Source organism: Chanos chanos, chromosome 8 (assembly GCF_902362185.1).
Source record: "Chanos chanos chromosome 8, fChaCha1.1, whole genome shotgun sequence".
Taxonomy (NCBI): domain Eukaryota; kingdom Metazoa; phylum Chordata; class Actinopteri; order Gonorynchiformes; family Chanidae; genus Chanos; species Chanos chanos.
Genome location: NC_044502.1, coordinates 31,381,556 through 31,400,803, shown reverse-complemented (window position 1 = coordinate 31,400,803; position 19,248 = coordinate 31,381,556). Strand labels below are relative to the sequence as shown.

Below are 19,248 nucleotides of genomic sequence, written 5' to 3'. Positions count from 1 at the left end.
CTTTCAAATATTATTTATTTTGATGATATGAAAAAAAAAACATTGCAAACCTTTGGAACTTGTAGATTTCTGTAGTTTTAAATGAGCTCAGTTTTCTGATTCATTGGCACTATTGTAATTATTAATTGATTTTTAAATGTTGACACAAATGAAAATCTGAAAAGCTATGTTCAGTGTTGAAAGGAGTTCAGTACAGACTTAAGACATCATTATGGCATGTAATGTTTTGATTCAGTGTATATCTTGGGCAGTGATTTTTGATATGATGTTGTATATGTAAATAAGAAATAAGATTTTATGAGAACTAAGACATGATGGTCAGAATTTAATGAAAAAAAAACTTATTGTTAGTTCATCATGGATGTTATACTTGGTGTTATATTTGGATGTAGATATCATATTTCCAAATGTAAAATGATTTTAAAAGGATAAAACATTTTCTAAGAAAATACCATGTGGAATTTTGCAGCATGTGTTATAGGGTTATGGGGCATGTGGAGACAGTCTCTGTCCTGTGAGAACACAAAAGGTTACTGTGATTTGATTTTTTTTATTTTTTATTTTTTTGCTGCTAACCATTTTAGAGTGTATTTGATGCATTTAAAACAGATAAAATGTATAGCACTGAATGATGATGTGATTAAAAAAATATTTTGATGTTTTGATGTTTGATGTCTTCATCTCCATTTAAAATATGTATGGTTCTGACATGTTGTGACATGCGAACATTAAGACTGGATGACAAACAGCGTGTTAATACACAGAGGTAACGAGTTACACGCGTATCTTTCAGCACGACAGGTGTCACATACATACATGTTAAAGGTACTTTATATTCACAGTCTAAGATACTGTTTCACGTTTTCTCCTGATTTTACTTTTTCTCCTACATTTTATTGCGACTTCATAGAATGTGCATTCACTCTAAAATTTTTTATCATTTTGATTCTCCTGTAATGAAAGGTGTCTCAGCAACTCACTGTGTGATGATGTAATAACACCTCATTACTGACAGTGAACAGCACTCCACAGGCACTACACTGATAACAAGCACACAGAACACACAGCACACAGAGTCCAGAACTGCTCCAGTTTTGTAAATGTTATATCATTGTCACTTTGCACATCACGAATTCTCAGTAAATAGATAGAGGATGAAAAGAGATTCTGCAATTTTATTTTATTATTTAAAAAAAGGGCAAAAGTTAGCATTCAGGATGATGGAGTCCACTGGTTACACTTAGAAAAATCTGTTTTGCCAATTCTAACTTTAAGCTCGTTGATAACTATATACCTAAATTCCTTTCTGCCTGCTTTACATCGCAAGCTACAGCAGGATTAACTTCCTGTCTGTGGGAACAGTTGACTTTTGAGAACAGGGTGGTGTACCTAATAAACTGGCCCGTGGGTTTCCTCCATTTATTAGGTATATTAAGCTTGGAGTCTAACAGTTAACCACAGATTAACAAGACCATGAAAGTAACATTGAGACATGTTTATTGTTTCAGAGATATGATTAGTCTAACCTGTAGTTTGGCCTGCCTTTTTCTCAGTTAGGCTATTTCATAGTCAACATGGAGTTAGTGGCTCATTTTGAAAGTTTAAGCAAAAATTTTATAATATATTCACAAAGCTTTTTGCTTAAATGTCTGTGTCTGTTCTTTAGGTCCTGCGTATTGGCTTTTTGCAGTTTACTTACTTGGCATTACCAATTATGTTAATTTTGCTTAATAGGCCACTGTTTTAAGACTTGTTTTTATAAAACGAACACTGTAAAATCAACAAGTCTTTAGAAACTGCCTTGGTTGATGCCATTTTACTGCATACCTTGTTTCACACACGATTTACACTTTTGCTTTACATAGAGTAAATATTTTTAACATCCCAGAATCAGGTACAAACACTGAAGGAATTTTCTGTAATGCTAATATGATTTCTGTTTTATCAAAGTACTCAGTGAATTCTGCAAACATTAAGGATAACAGAGAGAAAACCTCAACACTCAGGTGGAGTTCTTGAAAGAGAACTAATGCTTTACTGTCTTTAATTAATTTTGATATCTGCCAGAGATGGTCGTCAAAGCCGCATGACATAATTCTTGAGAGTGACCAAGTGACCTTGGGAGTGCATTCACTCTTGTCAGGAAAACAAGCCACATCAAAATAAATAGACGTCCACAAACCTTGTGTGCACAATCATAAATATCGAACATATCTGCTCTCGTTGACCTGTCTTTCACCTCCTACATTTGAAACCATCGCAGGCGCCCTCTAGTGCCACATTCGTTAAACTATGATTGGACTTGGCCAATCACACACAATGATTTCAGTGAGGTCGCTCAGCACTTATGTAGTGAGTATTTTCGTAGTTCTTTTCACCGCTCCTCTGCCAGTTGTGCTAACTTTTGGAAGCATTAAAACTTTATATTTTATCTTAGCTTATAAATATTAGCAGTATTATTTATCACATTCTCATTCGTTATTGGGAAGTAACGGAAGTTTGAACGGAATATCGCAAAATGCATTTCCGGGTCATAGCCGCTTTTGGGACATGTGACCGTGAGCTTTCCACTTCTCCTGTAGTTCTATGGTTAAATTTACGTAGTTTTGTCTGTGTGACACTGCAGCTCAAACTGAACGCAGCCTTGATGTCTTTCATGTAGCTTTAATGGATGCCGTAGATTTATTTAGAAAACTTGGAGCTGGGGCGAAGTTTGATATTAAAAGGTTTGGGAAAGATGCCGAACGATTTAAGGTACAGTAGATATGCATCTACACCATACTTAGTAACTTTTCGTTTGAGGAGTGGCTGTTTTCCCTCTGTATCTTTAGTCAACGTAAACTAGCCACATGGCTAACATGTGACGAAATGCCAATAGTAGTAACTGTGAGACCTCATTCAACAGACGCTTAATAAGCAATCCATAACCGTGATATTGCTTACATTGCAGTATCCGTTTAAACACGTGGGAAAATTATGCCGTGCTCTCTTTTTTCTGTTCTTCACTACTTTTGTTATGATCATACTTAAGCTGGGTCGGGTCTACATACCTTTTCAGGGATGTAACTTAGCTTTATTTTCATGGAGCAGACGCGAGCAATCCTATGAAAAAATGTTCAGCCCATTTTAAGTAAACTCTAGTTGCTTAGTTGACACTGTCACGCCAAAATTCCTCTGGGATGGTGACTTCTTTGAGTTAAAGTGACTTCTAGAGCTCAGAATGTTCATAATATGTCTGGTAGTTATCCCATTTGCTCCAAAAAGTATATCACATCAACATTGTGAGAACTTCTTTTTTCCCCTTCTTTCTCTCTTTCTTCCTTTTTTTTTTTTTTAAAGCAAAATGGCCGGTTTGCATGTTTACACCTGGCTATTTTAAACAGAAGAGACAACATTCATCATGGTAGCTTATATTATTGTCAAGTCTTATTTGCTGTGATAATTGTGGTACCCTTTAGCGCTAAACTCAACTTTAACTTTCTAATTTTGTCTTGTCTGTAGACTGGCTTTACATCATTTTAATGTGAAATCTCATCATTTCTCTGCTCTAGGTGGTGAGGTCTCAGAAAAAAGATGGACCATCTAACCCTCTGACAGGAATCAGCTTCTTTGGCACAAAGACACAGGGTCATGTCCCAGAAGCTGATGTCTGTGAAGAAGATGAGGAGACTAATAACCAAGAGTTAAAGACGTCGGAGAACGAGCAAGCCTCTCGCAAGGATAAAAGGAAAAGACACGATGATGAGGGTCGTCTGAAAACAACGCAAAAGAAGAAAAAAACAAGTAAAAAGCAAATCAGAGGTAGGATAATTAATACTATTCTATATAAAGTGCTGCCTCATGTTTTACAGTGAAGAATATTCTGTAATTTGGGGTGTAGGAATGTAGGCGTTTTAATTTCCATTATGGTCTAAACAAAGACTGTTCACATGTCCGTATGAGTGGAAATAATGTGGGGAATATGAATGATTGCTTTTTGTCGTCGTGTGTACTGCACTGTTACTTTTTCTCTGTAGATGAAGAGATTCTCAGTGGTCAAGATGAAGAGACAGAGAGTGAAGGAATAAAATGGATCTCTGCACTAGACAAGAGAGTTCAGGGCCCAGACACAGAGACGAAAGACAAGGACAAACCCTCACTGAAGAGATTAAAACAGCTCCATCAGGAAAAGGTAGAATAAACTAAGACTTAATGTTTTCCTTTATGATCTGATAAGCTATCAGAATACCTTCTGTTAGAATTAGACTCAAAGCTATTCTGCTGCTTTTATTGAATGAGGATTGCCACTTTTTAAAAACGAATCCCTATTCTAGATTAATCGGGTACGGCACCAGAACAGGATCAACGTGCATGGTACAGACATTCCCGATCCACTCTGCACGTTCGAAGAGCTGCAGCAGGAGTATCAGCTGAACGCACGAATCATCGAGAACATCAAGGCGGCCGGCTTCCAGGCTCCGACACCCATTCAGATGCAGGCCATTCCCCTCATGATGCATGTGAGTGCAGGGCGGGTTTGGAGACTAGGGCTGGAGAACGGGCCCATTGGGTGGAGCAGGCCCAGTGCGATTGGGTCAGAGTTACCTGAATCTTGGCATTTAACTTGTTATACCATCCAGTAGTATTACACTGATAGCACACTGAGGGTCAGAGATTTATTCCAGTTTTAGTGAGCATATGCCTTGTCTGCAACATTGACAACAAGGTGAATTTCTAAACTGTGAATCCATCAGAGTACGCTGTTTTGTAGGTCAGTTAGCACACGGTCATGGTTTATATGGGTATGTGTTGCAGAAGCGGGAAGTGTTGGCGTGTGCCCCTACAGGCTCTGGGAAGACCATGGCCTTCTGCCTGCCTGTCCTCGCCCACCTCCGCCAGCCCCTCAACAAGGGCTTCCGCGCCCTGATCATCTCGCCCACCAGAGAGCTGGCCAGCCAGGTGAGCACGCCACACAGAGGGTCTTGCTTGTGTTTAGAAGAGCACAAAAGTGAGGTGCAATAAAGCCTATACAACTATAGTAAAATTAAGTTAAAAACCCTTTTTTTATTGGTGAAAGTACTTGATAATTCTGTTTATATTTTTAGTTCCATGGTATCTAACCCCATATTTGTCCTTAATTACTTGATATTTCCCAAAACAAACTACAGGTTACCCTGTTTTCTCACTGATTTTCCCTTTATGAAGTTTTTTTTCCCCAGTCTGTGCATTAATAATGGAAATGATTCAAAAATTTTAAAAAGTTGGGATGATTAGACAGTTTTTTTTTTTTGGGTCAAATTCTGATGTCAGACTAAGAGCAACAGTATCTCTCTAAGCACGCCCTGTTTATCAGATTCACAGAGAGCTCGTCAAACTGTCTGAGGGTCTGGGTTTTAGAGTGCACATGATCAACAAAGGAGTTGAGGCAGCTAAAAAGTATGGCCCCAAATCGGCGAAAAAATTCGGTAAGGTGCCTTCCTTTTGACAGCAACGTTCTTAGTGTATATGCTGCGGTATATGACGTGTGTAAATGAATTGCTTCGTATTCCGACAGATATCCTGGTAACCACCCCCAACAGGCTCATCTACCTTCTTAATCAGGAGCCACCTGCCATAGATCTCAGCAGGTAAGACCAGGTAGAGGGTTTGGGCTCAGAAAGACCAATGGGAAGATTTTGGGATGTTGTGTGACTTCGTGTATAGGTTAGGTCTGAGATACTTGTGCTTTTGGATAGAGCCATTTCTACTGAAGCTTGTTAAACGTCACTCCCTGTTATGTTGATATTGTTCTTCTCTGTTGTTGCCGTCTGCAGTGTGGAGTGGTTGGTGGTGGATGAATCAGACAAGCTGTTTGAGGACGGAAAGACTGGTTTTAGAGAGCAGCTGGCAACCATCTTTCAGGCATGCTCCTCTCCCAAAATCCGAAGGTCGCTCTTCAGCGCCACGTTCACCGTAGACGTGGAGAAGTGGTGTCAGCTTAACCTGGACAACCTCGTTTCAGTCAACATCGGGCCAAGGTGGGGAAACAGTGCCCTACATAGATTTAACTGCTGCTTAACTTCCTCTGAGGAATTAGACTTCAAACCAAACTTTTAATGCAGTGATTTCTCACGTAACGCAGTTTTGTATCTGTGTGGTGTGATATTGGAGCTTGAAAAACTCTTCATATTTATGTTTTGGTATCATTCCCATTGCATCTAAGTCTGCCGTGACCAAAAATAAGTCGTAATAACATTAATATTTTTGTTATGTGGACTTTCAGGAATTCTGCTGCAGAGACCGTGGAGCAGGAACTCCTGTTTGTGGGGGCAGAGAATGGGAAACTTCTGGCTATGAGAGATCTTATAAAGAAGGTTTGTGAAAACTGTCAGTGAAAGCAAGTTTGACATGATTAACTCTGACTTAAACCTACCTCATAACTATGAATTATTCATACTTATTCTCACGGGTGTTGCATGTTTTTAGAATAATACGCCATAAGTGCCAGTGGTGTGATCTGATTAATGTGCCCATAATGCTTGGCCACTGTTCTGTCAGTCCCTCCAACATATAGCACAATAGTTAAGGTGATATGGCATATAACCAGAATGATGGAAATTTGTGTTGACAGTCATTAAAAGACGCAATGTACAGATAGAGACATATGGTGTGTGTGTGTATATGTGAAAGTGAGAGAGCAGGGTATTCTAACCTATATGTGAGTCATCTATATGTGAACAGCACAGAATATTAATGGGCTGAAACTAATTAGTGATTCTGATCCCACGGTGTATGGATCCCTGTTTGGATCTTTTTAACGGCCCTGTTCCCTACAGGGTTTTCTTCCCCCGATGCTGGTGTTTGTCCAGTCCATTGAACGAGCCCGAGAGCTGTTCCACGAGCTGGTGTATGAGGGCATCAATGTCGATGTTATTCACTCAGAACGCACTCAACAACAGGTCTGTGAAATGACAGCGAAGAGACAATTCAAAATATTTTCTCCGTGAAAACCAGTAAACACTGTCAGTCATCCAAGCATGTGTAAAGACGCGTTTACACTGCCAAAGCAAGATGTCCTTCTATCTTACCTGACGTATAATTTTGGTGTTTTGACCCTTAAATATTTCTTGCGTTTAGCGAGGTTACGCTCTGAAATTCAGATCATTTGACAGCCCATAAGAGTCTATTGGTCCCTTTATGATTGATTGATTGTGTATATCTGTTGATAATGCCTGAGTGTGAGATATTGATCACTTGTGTTTTCTCCTTCTCTCTGGGTTACCCGGTCCTGACCGTCAGAGAGACAATGTGGTGAACAGTTTCCGCTCTGGGAAGATCTGGGTGTTGATCTGTACGGCACTGATGGCTCGTGGTATCGACTTTAAGGGCGTAAACCTGGTCGTCAATTACGACTTCCCCACCAGCGCTGTCGAGTACATCCATCGAGTTGGTCAGTGCTTCCAAAAATGTCACAAAAAATGACGTGAACATTAAAACACCTTTCACATTACAGTCTGGAAAGGAATCCATTTTCACACACACTTCATTTTGTCAAAGGACAAAGGGTTTCTCTGCTCAAATAATATTTCCAGAAAACATGGCGTTGTTGTTGACTCTTATCATTTAGATTGTGCATTTAAAAAACAAACAAACAGAAGCTGTGTTGTATATGTTTGCTTTTCTGTGATGATTTAAATGAACGTAAACATATTCTCTTTGACTGCTCCTCTCTGACAGGGCGTACTGGAAGAGCAGGGCACAGGGGAAAGGCCATCACGTTTTTCACGGAGGACGACAAACCTCTGCTACGGAGGTGAGCAACGGAGACATGGACACTTGGCCATGTTATTACTATCAGCAACTGAGACATGAATACTTAGCCATGTTATTAATATCAGCAACAGAGACATGGATACTTAGCCATGTTATTAATATCAGCAACAGAGACATGAATACTTAGCCATGTTATTAATATCTGCAACGGAGACATAAATACTTAGCCATGTTATTAATATCTGCAACGGAGACATAAATACTTAGCCATGTTATTAATATCAGCAACAGAGACATAAATACTTAGCCATGTTATTCATATCAGTTCAGTGGGTTAATATCCTCATATGACAGTCTCTGGAAATGTATACGTTGTGTGAATGGCTTTCTCTCTTATGTGTGTGTGTGTGTGTTTGACAGCATTGCTACAGTCATAAAGCAGGCAGGATGCCCAGTACCTGACTACATGATGGGATTCAAAAAAATACACAGGTTAGACAAGTCATCTGGTCTCACTGTCCAATAGCATCACATCCATTTACTTTGAACACATCTTCACTCTTTTTTTTCACTGACTGCGCTCTCGTTTAGGATAATAATCTCATTCCTTTCTCCACGTGCCTTTACTTTTACCTTACTGACAACACTGAATTAGTCTGAATACATATCAGTTCTGTAGCATTATCCTTTTGTTCTTCTGCGTTTATATACGTATGTTAAATCTTTTTCCCTCTGAAGTAAGGTGAAACGACGACTGGAGAAGAAACCTCCGAGGAGGGCAACGATCAGCACCACTCCTCGTGTCGTTAGGAAGAAAAAACGTGGGCAGTTGAAGAGGTTAGCATTGTGTTTCCACATATTAATTTCATGCTGATGAACACGTTTTGAGTTCTGTTTGACAATCACATTTAGGCACAGCGCTGTAACAATTAAGCCAGTGCTGTGCTGTTTGACCAGGACAGAAACCAGGCACGACGTTGTCACTTTGACGACATACTTTTAAGGTCAAAGTGTTTTTGACGTTAAAAGTATGTCAAAATAAGCATACTTTCTTAAAATTTTAAATAAACCCCATATACATGTTGATGAAGAGTGTTTTAAAACTACCAGAAAGACTGAGCAGAGTGGATTTTGCATAACCAATTAAACAAATGCTTTATATGTTGTGTTTTTCATTTTTTTTTCTTTTTCAGAAAAAAGGGAAAAGAGGGTTCCAAAGAAGGCTCACAGGTGCCTAAAGAGGTCGCAGAGAGCTGAGATGTAAAGGAGGAATTAGATGACCTTATGCTACATATTTCTGTAAATGTTTGGAAATAAAACTGCAGCTAAGCATTTTTAATAAAAAAAAAAAACAGTTCCATTACCATCTCTGCTGGATCATTTTTGAGACTGAAGATTAAGATGCAGGTTAACCATAGATCATGGTTACACCTGTGCTGGTGGATCAGATTACCCAGACCGAGAAAGCTGCTCCTTCTGTTACTGCTCTGCTGTTCTTAACCTACTGTGTGCTTTGGTTCAAATGAAATGTAATGAAAAGTCATAAGTACTTAATTACTTTACTGCATGGTGCTGATGACCAGTTTAGTTTCCAATTCGATAACACACATTGACATCAACACAGAAGCATTTACCTCTTGTTTAGTTGATTATCTTGCCGTTTTTGGATTTAATCGCAATTACAAATGAAAGTTATGAAATCAAGGAAGAGGATAAAAGATGATTCAAATAAAATAAAAATCTCAGAAAAATTCATTCATAATTACAGGGTTCACAGTTCTGAACTGACAAAAAGGTAATACAAACATTCATATTTCCTGCTAACATTCACTGATGCCTTAAAAATCAGAGACAGGTTAAAATGTCAAACAAGCCTTTTACTCTGCAAAAAATATTTCCCTTTTATCCATTTTATAACTCTCACACCCACTGAGTTTTAAGTATATTTCCACTTGTTTCATTTCAAGCAGATGTCACATGTAAAATATTGGTTTGGTCAGTTGGTTTGGTCTAAAGAAAATGAAGGCACGGTTACACATATCCATAGCTTGTACTTTGTTGTTTTAAATAAGTAACGATACACTAAACTCCCGGACGTTTCCTGTGACTGACACCTGAAACTGAATGATGGTCAAGGACAAGCAGCGTAAAGTGATCCATCAGTTAGACGGTCAGTCAGTCAGTCAGTAAACTTTGATAAAGCAGCCATCACAAAGATAACAGAAATACAAATCTGTTATTATCATGTAATAATGGTATTAATTCATTCACATTTTCAGATTCCTGAACGAAACTAGAGACGAATGGTTCGCTGTTCTCTCAGTGACTGGAGCTCAGAGTAACACAAATGCCATGTCTGTTTAGGCAGTAAATGCAGTAATAGTATGGGATCTTCCCAACAACTTAAGTCATAGTCCAGTTGTCTATACTTCCAGAGGTGCCGGGGGGGTGGGGGTGGGGGGACTAGTAGTCATTGCCAGTACAACGTTTCTGGTTAAATCTCAGCTCTTCATTTCCATCGAACAGCTCACTTTATTATATTCTGGACCACATCTATGGAAGCTTTGATGAAAATAGCATTGTCCCTGATGTAGTTTCCTTTCATCATCTCCTGATGGGAGATGAACTTTGGATAGCCGAAACCCAGCATGCTCTCATCCAGGCAGCCCCCGCGGACGGTGTTCATTGCTATGGGGCGTGGCCTCTGAAAATTTTTCCAGTTTGGGTCAGGGCTGAAGGTCTCGGTCACATGCTTAGGTTTGGTGACGGACGGATCGCTCTGGTCGAGCAACGAGAAGGTGACACGATACGGGAAAGGCCATTCCAAGAGTCCGTCGTACTCTCCCGGAAGAACACGGATGTAGATGGATAAGTGCGTCCCCTCACCGCTACCGTTCCCATTGAGGAAAGTGGTGACTTGGAGGCGGTAACCATAGCGATGGGAGTAGAAGGGACGGCTGAAGAGCTCCACGCATCCGTTTATCTTGCTCTGAGCCTCTTGCAGTTTCCGACTGTAGTTTGAAAGCTTCCAGAGGAGGCTCCCATCAAAGTTTCTAGAAGATTCCTCCACGCAATGCCTCAGTTCTCTCAGCTCCAGCCTCTGCCGGTTCACCACACCGCACAGCAGAAAGAGATGGGACTGGACAGCTTCCTCCAAGTGTTTCCCGACAGAGAGCTTTGGGCACTAGAGATTAGAGCGGGAGAAGAGAGAAAAGCTCATCTATAACATCTCACAGATTAAGACAGAATTTAAAACCCATGTGGGCTTTGTCTGATTACTCTGGTTACTGTGAGCTGTCAGTGGGCACAATCTCTAAACATTAGTGTAACACTATAAGATGTGCAATAATTATGGATTAATCACAAAAATCCTGCATTATGATAATGGTATATTACAAGCCGAAGCATGTGAAAAAAAACTGATTTTAATTTTGCTCTATTGTGTCTTCCGATTGTGGAAGTTGGTATGAACTAACGCATTCTCATTCCCAACTCATCAAATACGACAGCTTCAAACTGTGATGCTCTCGAGGTACCTCTCTAGTGTCAGCTTTGCTAATGTACTACAAAAAAAAAAGGCATCTTGATGCATTGGCCGGGAATCGAACCCGGGCCTCCCGCGTGGCAGGCGAGAATTCTACCACTGAACCACCAATGCAACTGAAATTCTCACAGAGGGTAGCACTGTCGCCTCAAGATTCCAGGTTCGATTCCCTTGCCAAGCGGCCAGGGTCCTTTCTGTGTGGAATTTGCTTGTTCTCCCCGTGTCTGGATGGGTTTCCATCAGGAGCTCCACAGTCCAAAGACATGCAGGTTAGGTGAATTGGAGACACTAAATTGCCCCTAGGTATGAATGTGTGTGTGAGTGTGTCTGCCCTGTGATGGACTAGTGACCTGTCCAGGGTGTTTCCACACCTTTTGCCCTATGAGCGCTGGGATAGGATCCAGCACCCCCCGCAGTCCTAATCAGGATAAGTGGCTTAGATGATGAGTGAGTAGAATTAGCATGTGGCACAGTGGTGCAGTGATTAGTGCCGCCTTGGAGATATCTATTGAACAGCCCTGCATGTGAAGAAACTGATGCCAGAGGGGCACCCAGAGCATCACAGTTTGAAGCATAGGGCCACTGACCAAGCTGTCGTATTTGATGAGTTGGGAATGAGAACCTATTGGAACTAACCTAACCTACAATCAGATGTCACTCACATAGCAAAATGGGGAAGTTTTGCTCGTTTCAGGTAGCAATGGTTGAATGCTAAGATTAGAATATTAGAAATTTAAACTGGAATTTGTTTTAAAATAAAAAAGCACCAAACCGTACCCTGTGTTTGCAGCCTGCCTCTTTGAAAGGGCAAAGGACTTCGTTATTACTACATTTCTCCTTCAGGTGGATTGGCAGCTCCTCTCGGGCGATGCCAGGTGTGCCACACTTATTCGGACACTGCACCGGGAGGCGTGGGCACTGAAGATGGTGATGCTATAGGTCATACAAAGAGAAAGGGATATAAACTGGGCACAAACTCAAAACTGGAACCATCTGGTTACAGAAGAGCTATTGTGTTACAACATTGTAGTATTGGAGCTTAGAGCCTCTGTATTCTAATAATGTCATGCATTTTCATGTATTTTACTATAATTCTGAAATATTAAGTAAAGTGGGTAGGTAGTGTGTTATTATTAGGAGCATACAAAGAACACAGCAACGGTGCCACATTGCAGTATTTTGAGCCAGACCGATGGGGACTGCTTGTGTATGAGTACTCAGAGGCCCACAGACCTGGATGGTATCACAGAGGAATTCTTTGGTGCAGTGTCTGCAGGGCAGCTTGCGTTTAGGACAGTCAGAGAGCATGTGTTGAGGCAGAAGCATGCGTAACATACGAACGCCACATTTATTCTCACAGTATACACTTTCCTGTGGACACAGGCCCTGGTGATCCTGTGTGAAGAAAAAGAGTGTTTGTTTTTTATGCTCAACATCATCATTAGGCTCCTCATTTATGTGAGTCTACTTAAATTGCTATAGGTTACATAACGTCTTAATTAAACATACATATTTTTTTGCTCAAATACAGTTGTTGTTGTTGTTGTTTTTTTTTAACAGAATCTGAGTTTGGTGTGAAAATGCGGACATGCACACACAGACCTTAGTGCGCACATAGCCTGCTAACATTTTTAAGGCAAGCTCACTATTGCCTCTACCTGATACTTAAATGTTCAATTTTGAGCTGCTTATTATTATCATCTCACTGATCATTGTAGATTCCCTTTGCTTTAAACTCTGAAAAAAGATGTGGCTGTGTGTGTACCACAAAACTTCGCTATTTGACACAAACAACAACTTTTATGTTTTTTGAGCTCATTTCCAAAAGTTGTGCAGAAATCCTGAGCAGGCCTGCGGACTAACCTCATAAGCCTCCCCTGTGAACTCCTTTTCACAGAAGTCACAGCGTAGTCTCCTCTTAGGGCAGTCGTGCTGCAGGTGCTCGGGCAGATCCCGCCGGGCCAGCTTCTCCGGACAGCGGTTAGGACAAGGCACTACGTTATAGGAACAGACGGAGAGATGGGCCTGAGAGAGAGAGAGAGAGAGAGAGAAAGACATATTTTTAAATGTGTTAACCTGTCGAAATCTGGTACGAAGGCTTACGCACTTGCCTAGATCTACAGTGAGTGATGTTGGTAAATAGGATGTTTGCGCGGTAGCGTCTGATTCACCTTAAGCTGTTTGGTTTGGCCGGTCCAACGGCAGCCCTCCTCACTGTGGATGCAGCGAATAGGCAGAGACAGAATCTGCTGCTCTAGATCAGCATCAGGGAAAATCTGTAATGCGCATAGAACATGAGACACGTATACTAACTTACTTTCAAATGATAAAAATTCCTGAAGCGGAAATACAGAATTCAGATGTGCGTGAGTTGGACGCACACCTCACATATGAAATTAGACTTGAAGGGTACTTTAGAATCTGATGAGCAGAAGTCTTTGTCTAAAATCTGTGTATTCAGTATTAAGCTGAAAAGTATACAGTGGATTAATACAAACTGACATTAACGTTACTGTTAAGTTAATATCCAGGGCACAGGAACAAATCAAGGTCAGTGTTTACCCTCAATATTCCTCTAATGGGTCATTGTCACAGTCTGTCTGGGTAAATGTTCCATTACCAACCAGATTCTCCTGAAATCAATTCTCCCAAAAGCCAAAATCAATGTGAAAATCAGGATAGGGTAAGACTATTGATCCTGAAATAGACTGTCTGTACATTTCCAGTCAAATTGACCACTCTTTCATTCCTTTTATCTTCTTGTCATTTTTTGTCTCAGAAAACATTATGAAGTGAGCACTTGAAAAATCACCAAAAAGCATTTGTTGTCGTCTTGTGAGGTGGTGGCCTTACTTTGGCATAGTCCAGTGGAAGCTGATCTTCAGGGCACTTAAACACTCCCTCACTGGAAAGAAACAGTAGAAGAAGAGAGTAGATTTAAACAACACACAATCTTTGTACACTTTTATTCTAAAATTTTGTATTGACTGTCATTTTCAGTCATTGTGAAGAGCCTTTGAAAGCCCTTGTATTTGTTGAGTTGGCTTTTTATCTTATATCAGAGAAGAGCAGAGACGTCATTACCCATAGATCATAGCTATGTATTTTTTTTCTCAAACACAAACACACTCTCTAACAGGACAAGCAACATATTATCAGCATATCACTGTGTCAGTGATTAGTTTAAGTTTACTGAGGGTCACGCATCAGCAGTTTAAATAAACACAAACGTGTTTCTGATCATGCATGATTTAAGAACATGAACAAATGTGAGTGTGAACATGCGTGTATGGCGGCGCATGTGTGATTGAAACAAAGTAACACTCTCTTTTATGCAACTATCTGACAGAACAAGTGGGTTCTGGGAACTGCTTGAGAGATTCTATCCTATTAGGCTGAGAAAAGTAGTTAAAGTGTTAGTACAGTGTTTGTTCATAATATGTCAGTAGCGACATTAGATGCAATTTATACCAGCTGGCATCCATATAAGGCATAAGACGTAAGATGAGGCCTTATTCTGTTGCATATATATACATTCATTCTTTTGGCTTAAATCCTATTGTACCACTGTTCAACTCCAACAAAATTCCACTGATGAATATTGGAACAACAAATATGACAATCCTTTGTAACACTTGTGTTTTTTAAAAAAGAAAAAAACATTTGTGTATATGAATATGCATGTAATAACACACACACATACATTCATGTGTACATATACTTTCTTAGATATATGTACAGACATAGAGACACTAGACTACCCAAATGGGTGTCAGAATACAGATGGAACAGGATTTTCTGAAGTACACTCCATTCCTGTTAGATGGCTAGATAATTGTGTGAGCCATCAGCTCCTGCTGAGATAAATAGAGAGTTTCACACATAGAAACCCTGCCAGGATGGCTCTTTGGATAAAATCAAGACAGCTTTTTGCTATTTTCAGGCTGTATGTAGTTTACGCTCTGAAACATGAAGTTTAAAATACCAGTTTCCAGCATAACATTCAGATAACGATGTTAGGGAGGCCACTCCTGGAGTAGCTCAACAAGCTATTCTATTTAACTGTAGACTTCAGAGGCTGATGGACAATAAAAAAAAAAAAAAAACAGTCAATGTTTTTTTCTTTTTTATTAAAATGCATTACACTCACAGCCTAATACTGAATTTATTAAACTGATACATCTGAATCTGAATCTATAATTAACTTTTTGCAGTTTCACAAGTTTTTTAAATCGTTTGAAACTCCAGCAAAAACTATCAATCAGAAAACAGATTATACAAGAGTAGACTGGGCGGGGAATCAAGCCACACTGTAACCAGAGCTGTATACGGCTCTGGATACTTCTCTAGTGCAACAAAATGGTCCGGTTCAGAGAACACCTTAAAAATGAGCAACCGAGCACACACTAAAATAGCAGGACTCCAACCTGGCAGGTTATGTGCTTGTGTCCAAAAAAAAAAAAAAAAGCTTTTTGTCTCTTGTCATCTGCAACACTGACAAGAACACAAAGCCATATTTGAATTTTCTTTCACAAAAGAGCGCAAGCCTCACCCAGCTAGGTCAGCAGCGAAGTAAGCAGGTTGCTTGACCTGCAAACAAATCCATTGAAAATGAATCCAGACCCATTCCTTTGAATCACCCTCTGTTTGTATAATGGTTATAAAAGTCACATGTTAAACTGAAATTCTTTCATTCATAACATGATAAATATGATACTTATATACATAAAGCATGTAAAATAACCAAAACATTTAACCAAAGTTTAGCTTGTTCTTAACCAACGAATTGCACCATGGACATAATAGCACTTTTTTCAATAGTTTTTTGTCGTTCTTCTGTTATCTTTTGTAAGTCACAGACCAAACAAGCCTTGCCTCTCTCGCGTAAATAAGTCACTGATTAAGATCGACACCAACACGATAGATACTGTGACTGAAACTGGTAGTCAACCGTCACAGTGATATCACTCACTCGTGAGCGGGAACAATGGCAGTTACTGTCAGACAGGATCACTCCGAACAAAAAATGTGAAATATGCTTTTAAAATGCGACTCTGTCAGTAAAAACATACACGGGAGGGAAAGTACTGTTGCAACAAACGCATGTGATTAATAGCCTTTTCTCATGGCCCGATCTACTAAAGATTTACTTGTGGTTTCGTACATCTAAAGCACAACCAAATACCACAAGCACTGATTTAGGCCTACTAACCTGACACACAGAGGTTTGCCGGGCTTCAATTAGCAATCTATACCCAAGGTACCGGATGCAAATACCATTAAAAAAAAATCTGCACAAACAAATCAACTACTATTAGTGGTGCTCTTAGTAAACCTGGTCCTCTATGTGCTGTGATTCGCGTGGAAAAGAGAATTGATGTAAAATCACTACGGTCATATTCTGTCTGGGTTCTTCTCTGGCCCTTACGTATGAGTTCCAAGTGAGGAATATATCAGAAGCTTTAAATATGAGCATCTATCTTCTATGTTGCATGAGCAGACAAAATAAGCGTCCAGACACAAAGGCTGTTTCATTCATCCCTTTGAGCATGGCTCAAAATAAGTGACCATACTTTGTGAAACTGAAGATCAGGAATAGGAGGCTCTTGAAATGCTAACAGAAAGTCACAGTCCATTACACACCCACAACATTGAAAATGTCACATAAATACATATTTTCTGTCATAGTCACGGTGCACTTCTGTGCTCCAGGATTAGCAATGTTCTTTCAGGTATACCTCGACTGAAACTTCGACTGAAACATACACCTGCTTGACATTTGATGACATCTAGTTTAGCTTGTTTAGTCACAGTATACTCTTGCACCACGTGATAAAGTACTTGCATGTGGAGCTCGAGATGAGCTGAACCAACAGTTTAGACTGACAAGTAATTGTCGATCACTTGAGGCAACACATATTTCCACAGATGCATGACGTATAACTGTGCACGTGTAACAAAAGTACGTGTAACGAAAAGAGATAACAACAAAATAAAGAAAAATATGATCAGTTGCTCCAATAATAATCAGTCACAAAGCAGTCAAAAATCAGCCATCAAATCTATACAAGCACTGCTACTATTACTACCGTCACTGATACTGTTACTACTACTGGTACTACCACTACTACAATAACAATAACAAAAACAACAACTACTACTATCACTTCTACAACTCCTATTATTGCTGCCTCTGCTACTGTTGGTAATGTACAGTGTTTTGACTAGCTTTTAGACTAGTTTTTTAAGGCGAGTCATCAGCGTCTGAATGACTAAAAACCGAACAATATCTTGTGCAACCTAAAGGTCTGTATAAGCCATGTCATACCTGAATCAAAACGAAACCGTAATGTGAATCGAAATGTGAAGGTGAAACACATGTGTTTTGAAATGATTTCCGTCAAAAATTATAAACTGTTTTTCACCTGGTGATTGTGGGATGGGACATATGGACAAATAAAAAGTATCAAGCTTACAAACACATAGAAAAAGAGCGAGTAAGAGTGTGTGAGAGAGCTTAGTTTAAAAAATAAATATCTTACCTTAAAAATTCCTGTAAACAGGTGTCACAGAATCTGTGACCACAGGTGGATACCTGCACGGGGTCTCTCATTATTCTGTTACACAAAGGGCAGTGGAATCGTCTCTTAGGTCTCTCCAGAAACTTAAAATCTAGACCTGGCATTTTGTCTGTGTTCCCAAAATCTATATAAACGTCGAGTGTCAAGTTCCTCGGAGACCAATAAAGCTTTAATCGTGACGCCTGTCGAATTTCTACAATACTGGTGAAATGATGAATATCCTTTGTTCTCTCATTTCAGGTATATCAATTCACAACAACGAATAAAACGCGCAAAGGAACAGGCCAGTTTCCTTTAAGATCCACCTGTGTTCATTGCCGGCATACGATTGCACCGAATTTACGAACCTCCGTCCGCTCGCATCAAGGGGAGGAGCTTCAATCTCCGAATTTATTCGAAACCTATTTAGTTTATAAAAAACAAACAAAAACAAAACAAAACAAAACAAACAAACAAAAAAACATCCACTATAATTGTTACAAATGTTTATCGTTTCGGTGGAAATGATCCAAATACTCAAATCCAACTGTTGCCAAGCTTAGCTGGTCAGTGAAACTTCCGAGACTTAAAATACTCCTGATCCCACCTCTGTACTCGTCTTTCTTCTACATTGCAGTAGACCCTACACATCTTTGATAAATAGAAGGCTTTCTTATGATGATGATAATGATGATGATGATGATTATTATTATTATTACACATGTATTCAAGTTAACAATGGAATTATTACATGTTTACTTAAGTTAACAACGGCTGATTTAAGTTAACAATGGTTATTTGGAACGAACTAACCAGCCTACAGGACGCTATCAGGAGGCATAGACAAGTTACATCCTGCAGAACCAGTTTAACTTCCTCATTCTTCATACCAGCATTTTTCTGCCTGGAGGATGAATCACTCATTCACAGATCTAACACTGGACCCCTCACACACACACACACACACACACACACACACACACACACACACACACACAGACCTGTTCAGTAGTATGTCTCCATCTCATAACTAAGACATAATAAGATTAGAAGACATATTAAGAGTTTGAGGATAGCACCTTTACAAAGGAAAACACTTAGCATGACAAAGACGGATACCACACTTTATGAAACAAAATATAAACTGATGTAGGATTAGACCGATGTGAACGCACTAAGTGAAAATTAAAAACAGAAAATGGTACTATGCAACTTTGTGTGATGACATGAAAAATAGATGACCATAAACCAGTCTTCCTTATAAATCTTCAATGTGTGGGTGAACCTCTTTTGCATCTCATCTTTAATTTCAAATATTCCTCTTTGCCTGGTTGTTTTACAGGAAACGCAAAAGCAGGTAGATTCAAATAAGCAGCAAAACTGTCACAACATGTGCAACAAATGGCCTCAAAG

At 39.6% G+C, this 19,248-nt stretch overlaps 2 protein-coding genes and 1 non-coding gene across 3 annotated transcripts; 1 reads left to right on the top strand and 2 right to left on the bottom strand.

Moving 5' to 3' along the window:
* The first annotated feature begins 2,667 nt into the window (after nt 1–2,667).
* Nucleotides 2,668–9,069, top strand: ddx52 (DEAD (Asp-Glu-Ala-Asp) box polypeptide 52). The gene is made up of 15 exons (XM_030782075.1): nt 2,668–2,754; nt 3,552–3,801; nt 4,017–4,171; nt 4,314–4,499; nt 4,795–4,938; nt 5,333–5,444; nt 5,534–5,606; nt 5,793–5,996; nt 6,242–6,332; nt 6,795–6,917; nt 7,258–7,408; nt 7,696–7,771; nt 8,152–8,223; nt 8,470–8,568; nt 8,925–9,069. Exons 1-15 carry the CDS (start codon nt 2,668–2,670, stop codon nt 8,986–8,988), a joined length of 1,887 nt encoding a protein of 628 aa, XP_030637935.1. The 3' UTR covers nt 8,989–9,069.
* Nucleotides 9,070–9,751: 682 nt separating this feature from the next.
* traf4b (tnf receptor-associated factor 4b) lies at nt 9,752–18,004 on the bottom strand. Its single transcript, XM_030780984.1, has 7 exons — nt 17,818–18,004; nt 14,129–14,180; nt 13,447–13,551; nt 13,139–13,300; nt 12,509–12,670; nt 12,053–12,208; nt 9,752–10,915 (listed from the first exon to the last, which is right to left on the bottom strand). The coding sequence occupies exons 1-7, from the start codon at nt 17,958–17,960 to the stop codon at nt 10,259–10,261; spliced, it is 1,437 nt and encodes a 478-aa protein (XP_030636844.1). The 5' UTR covers nt 17,961–18,004; the 3' UTR covers nt 9,752–10,258.
* Nucleotides 11,319–11,389, bottom strand: trnag-gcc (transfer RNA glycine (anticodon GCC)). The gene has a single exon. It is a non-coding gene; the product is annotated as a tRNA-Gly (tRNA).
* Nucleotides 18,005–19,248: the final 1,244 nt, after the last annotated feature.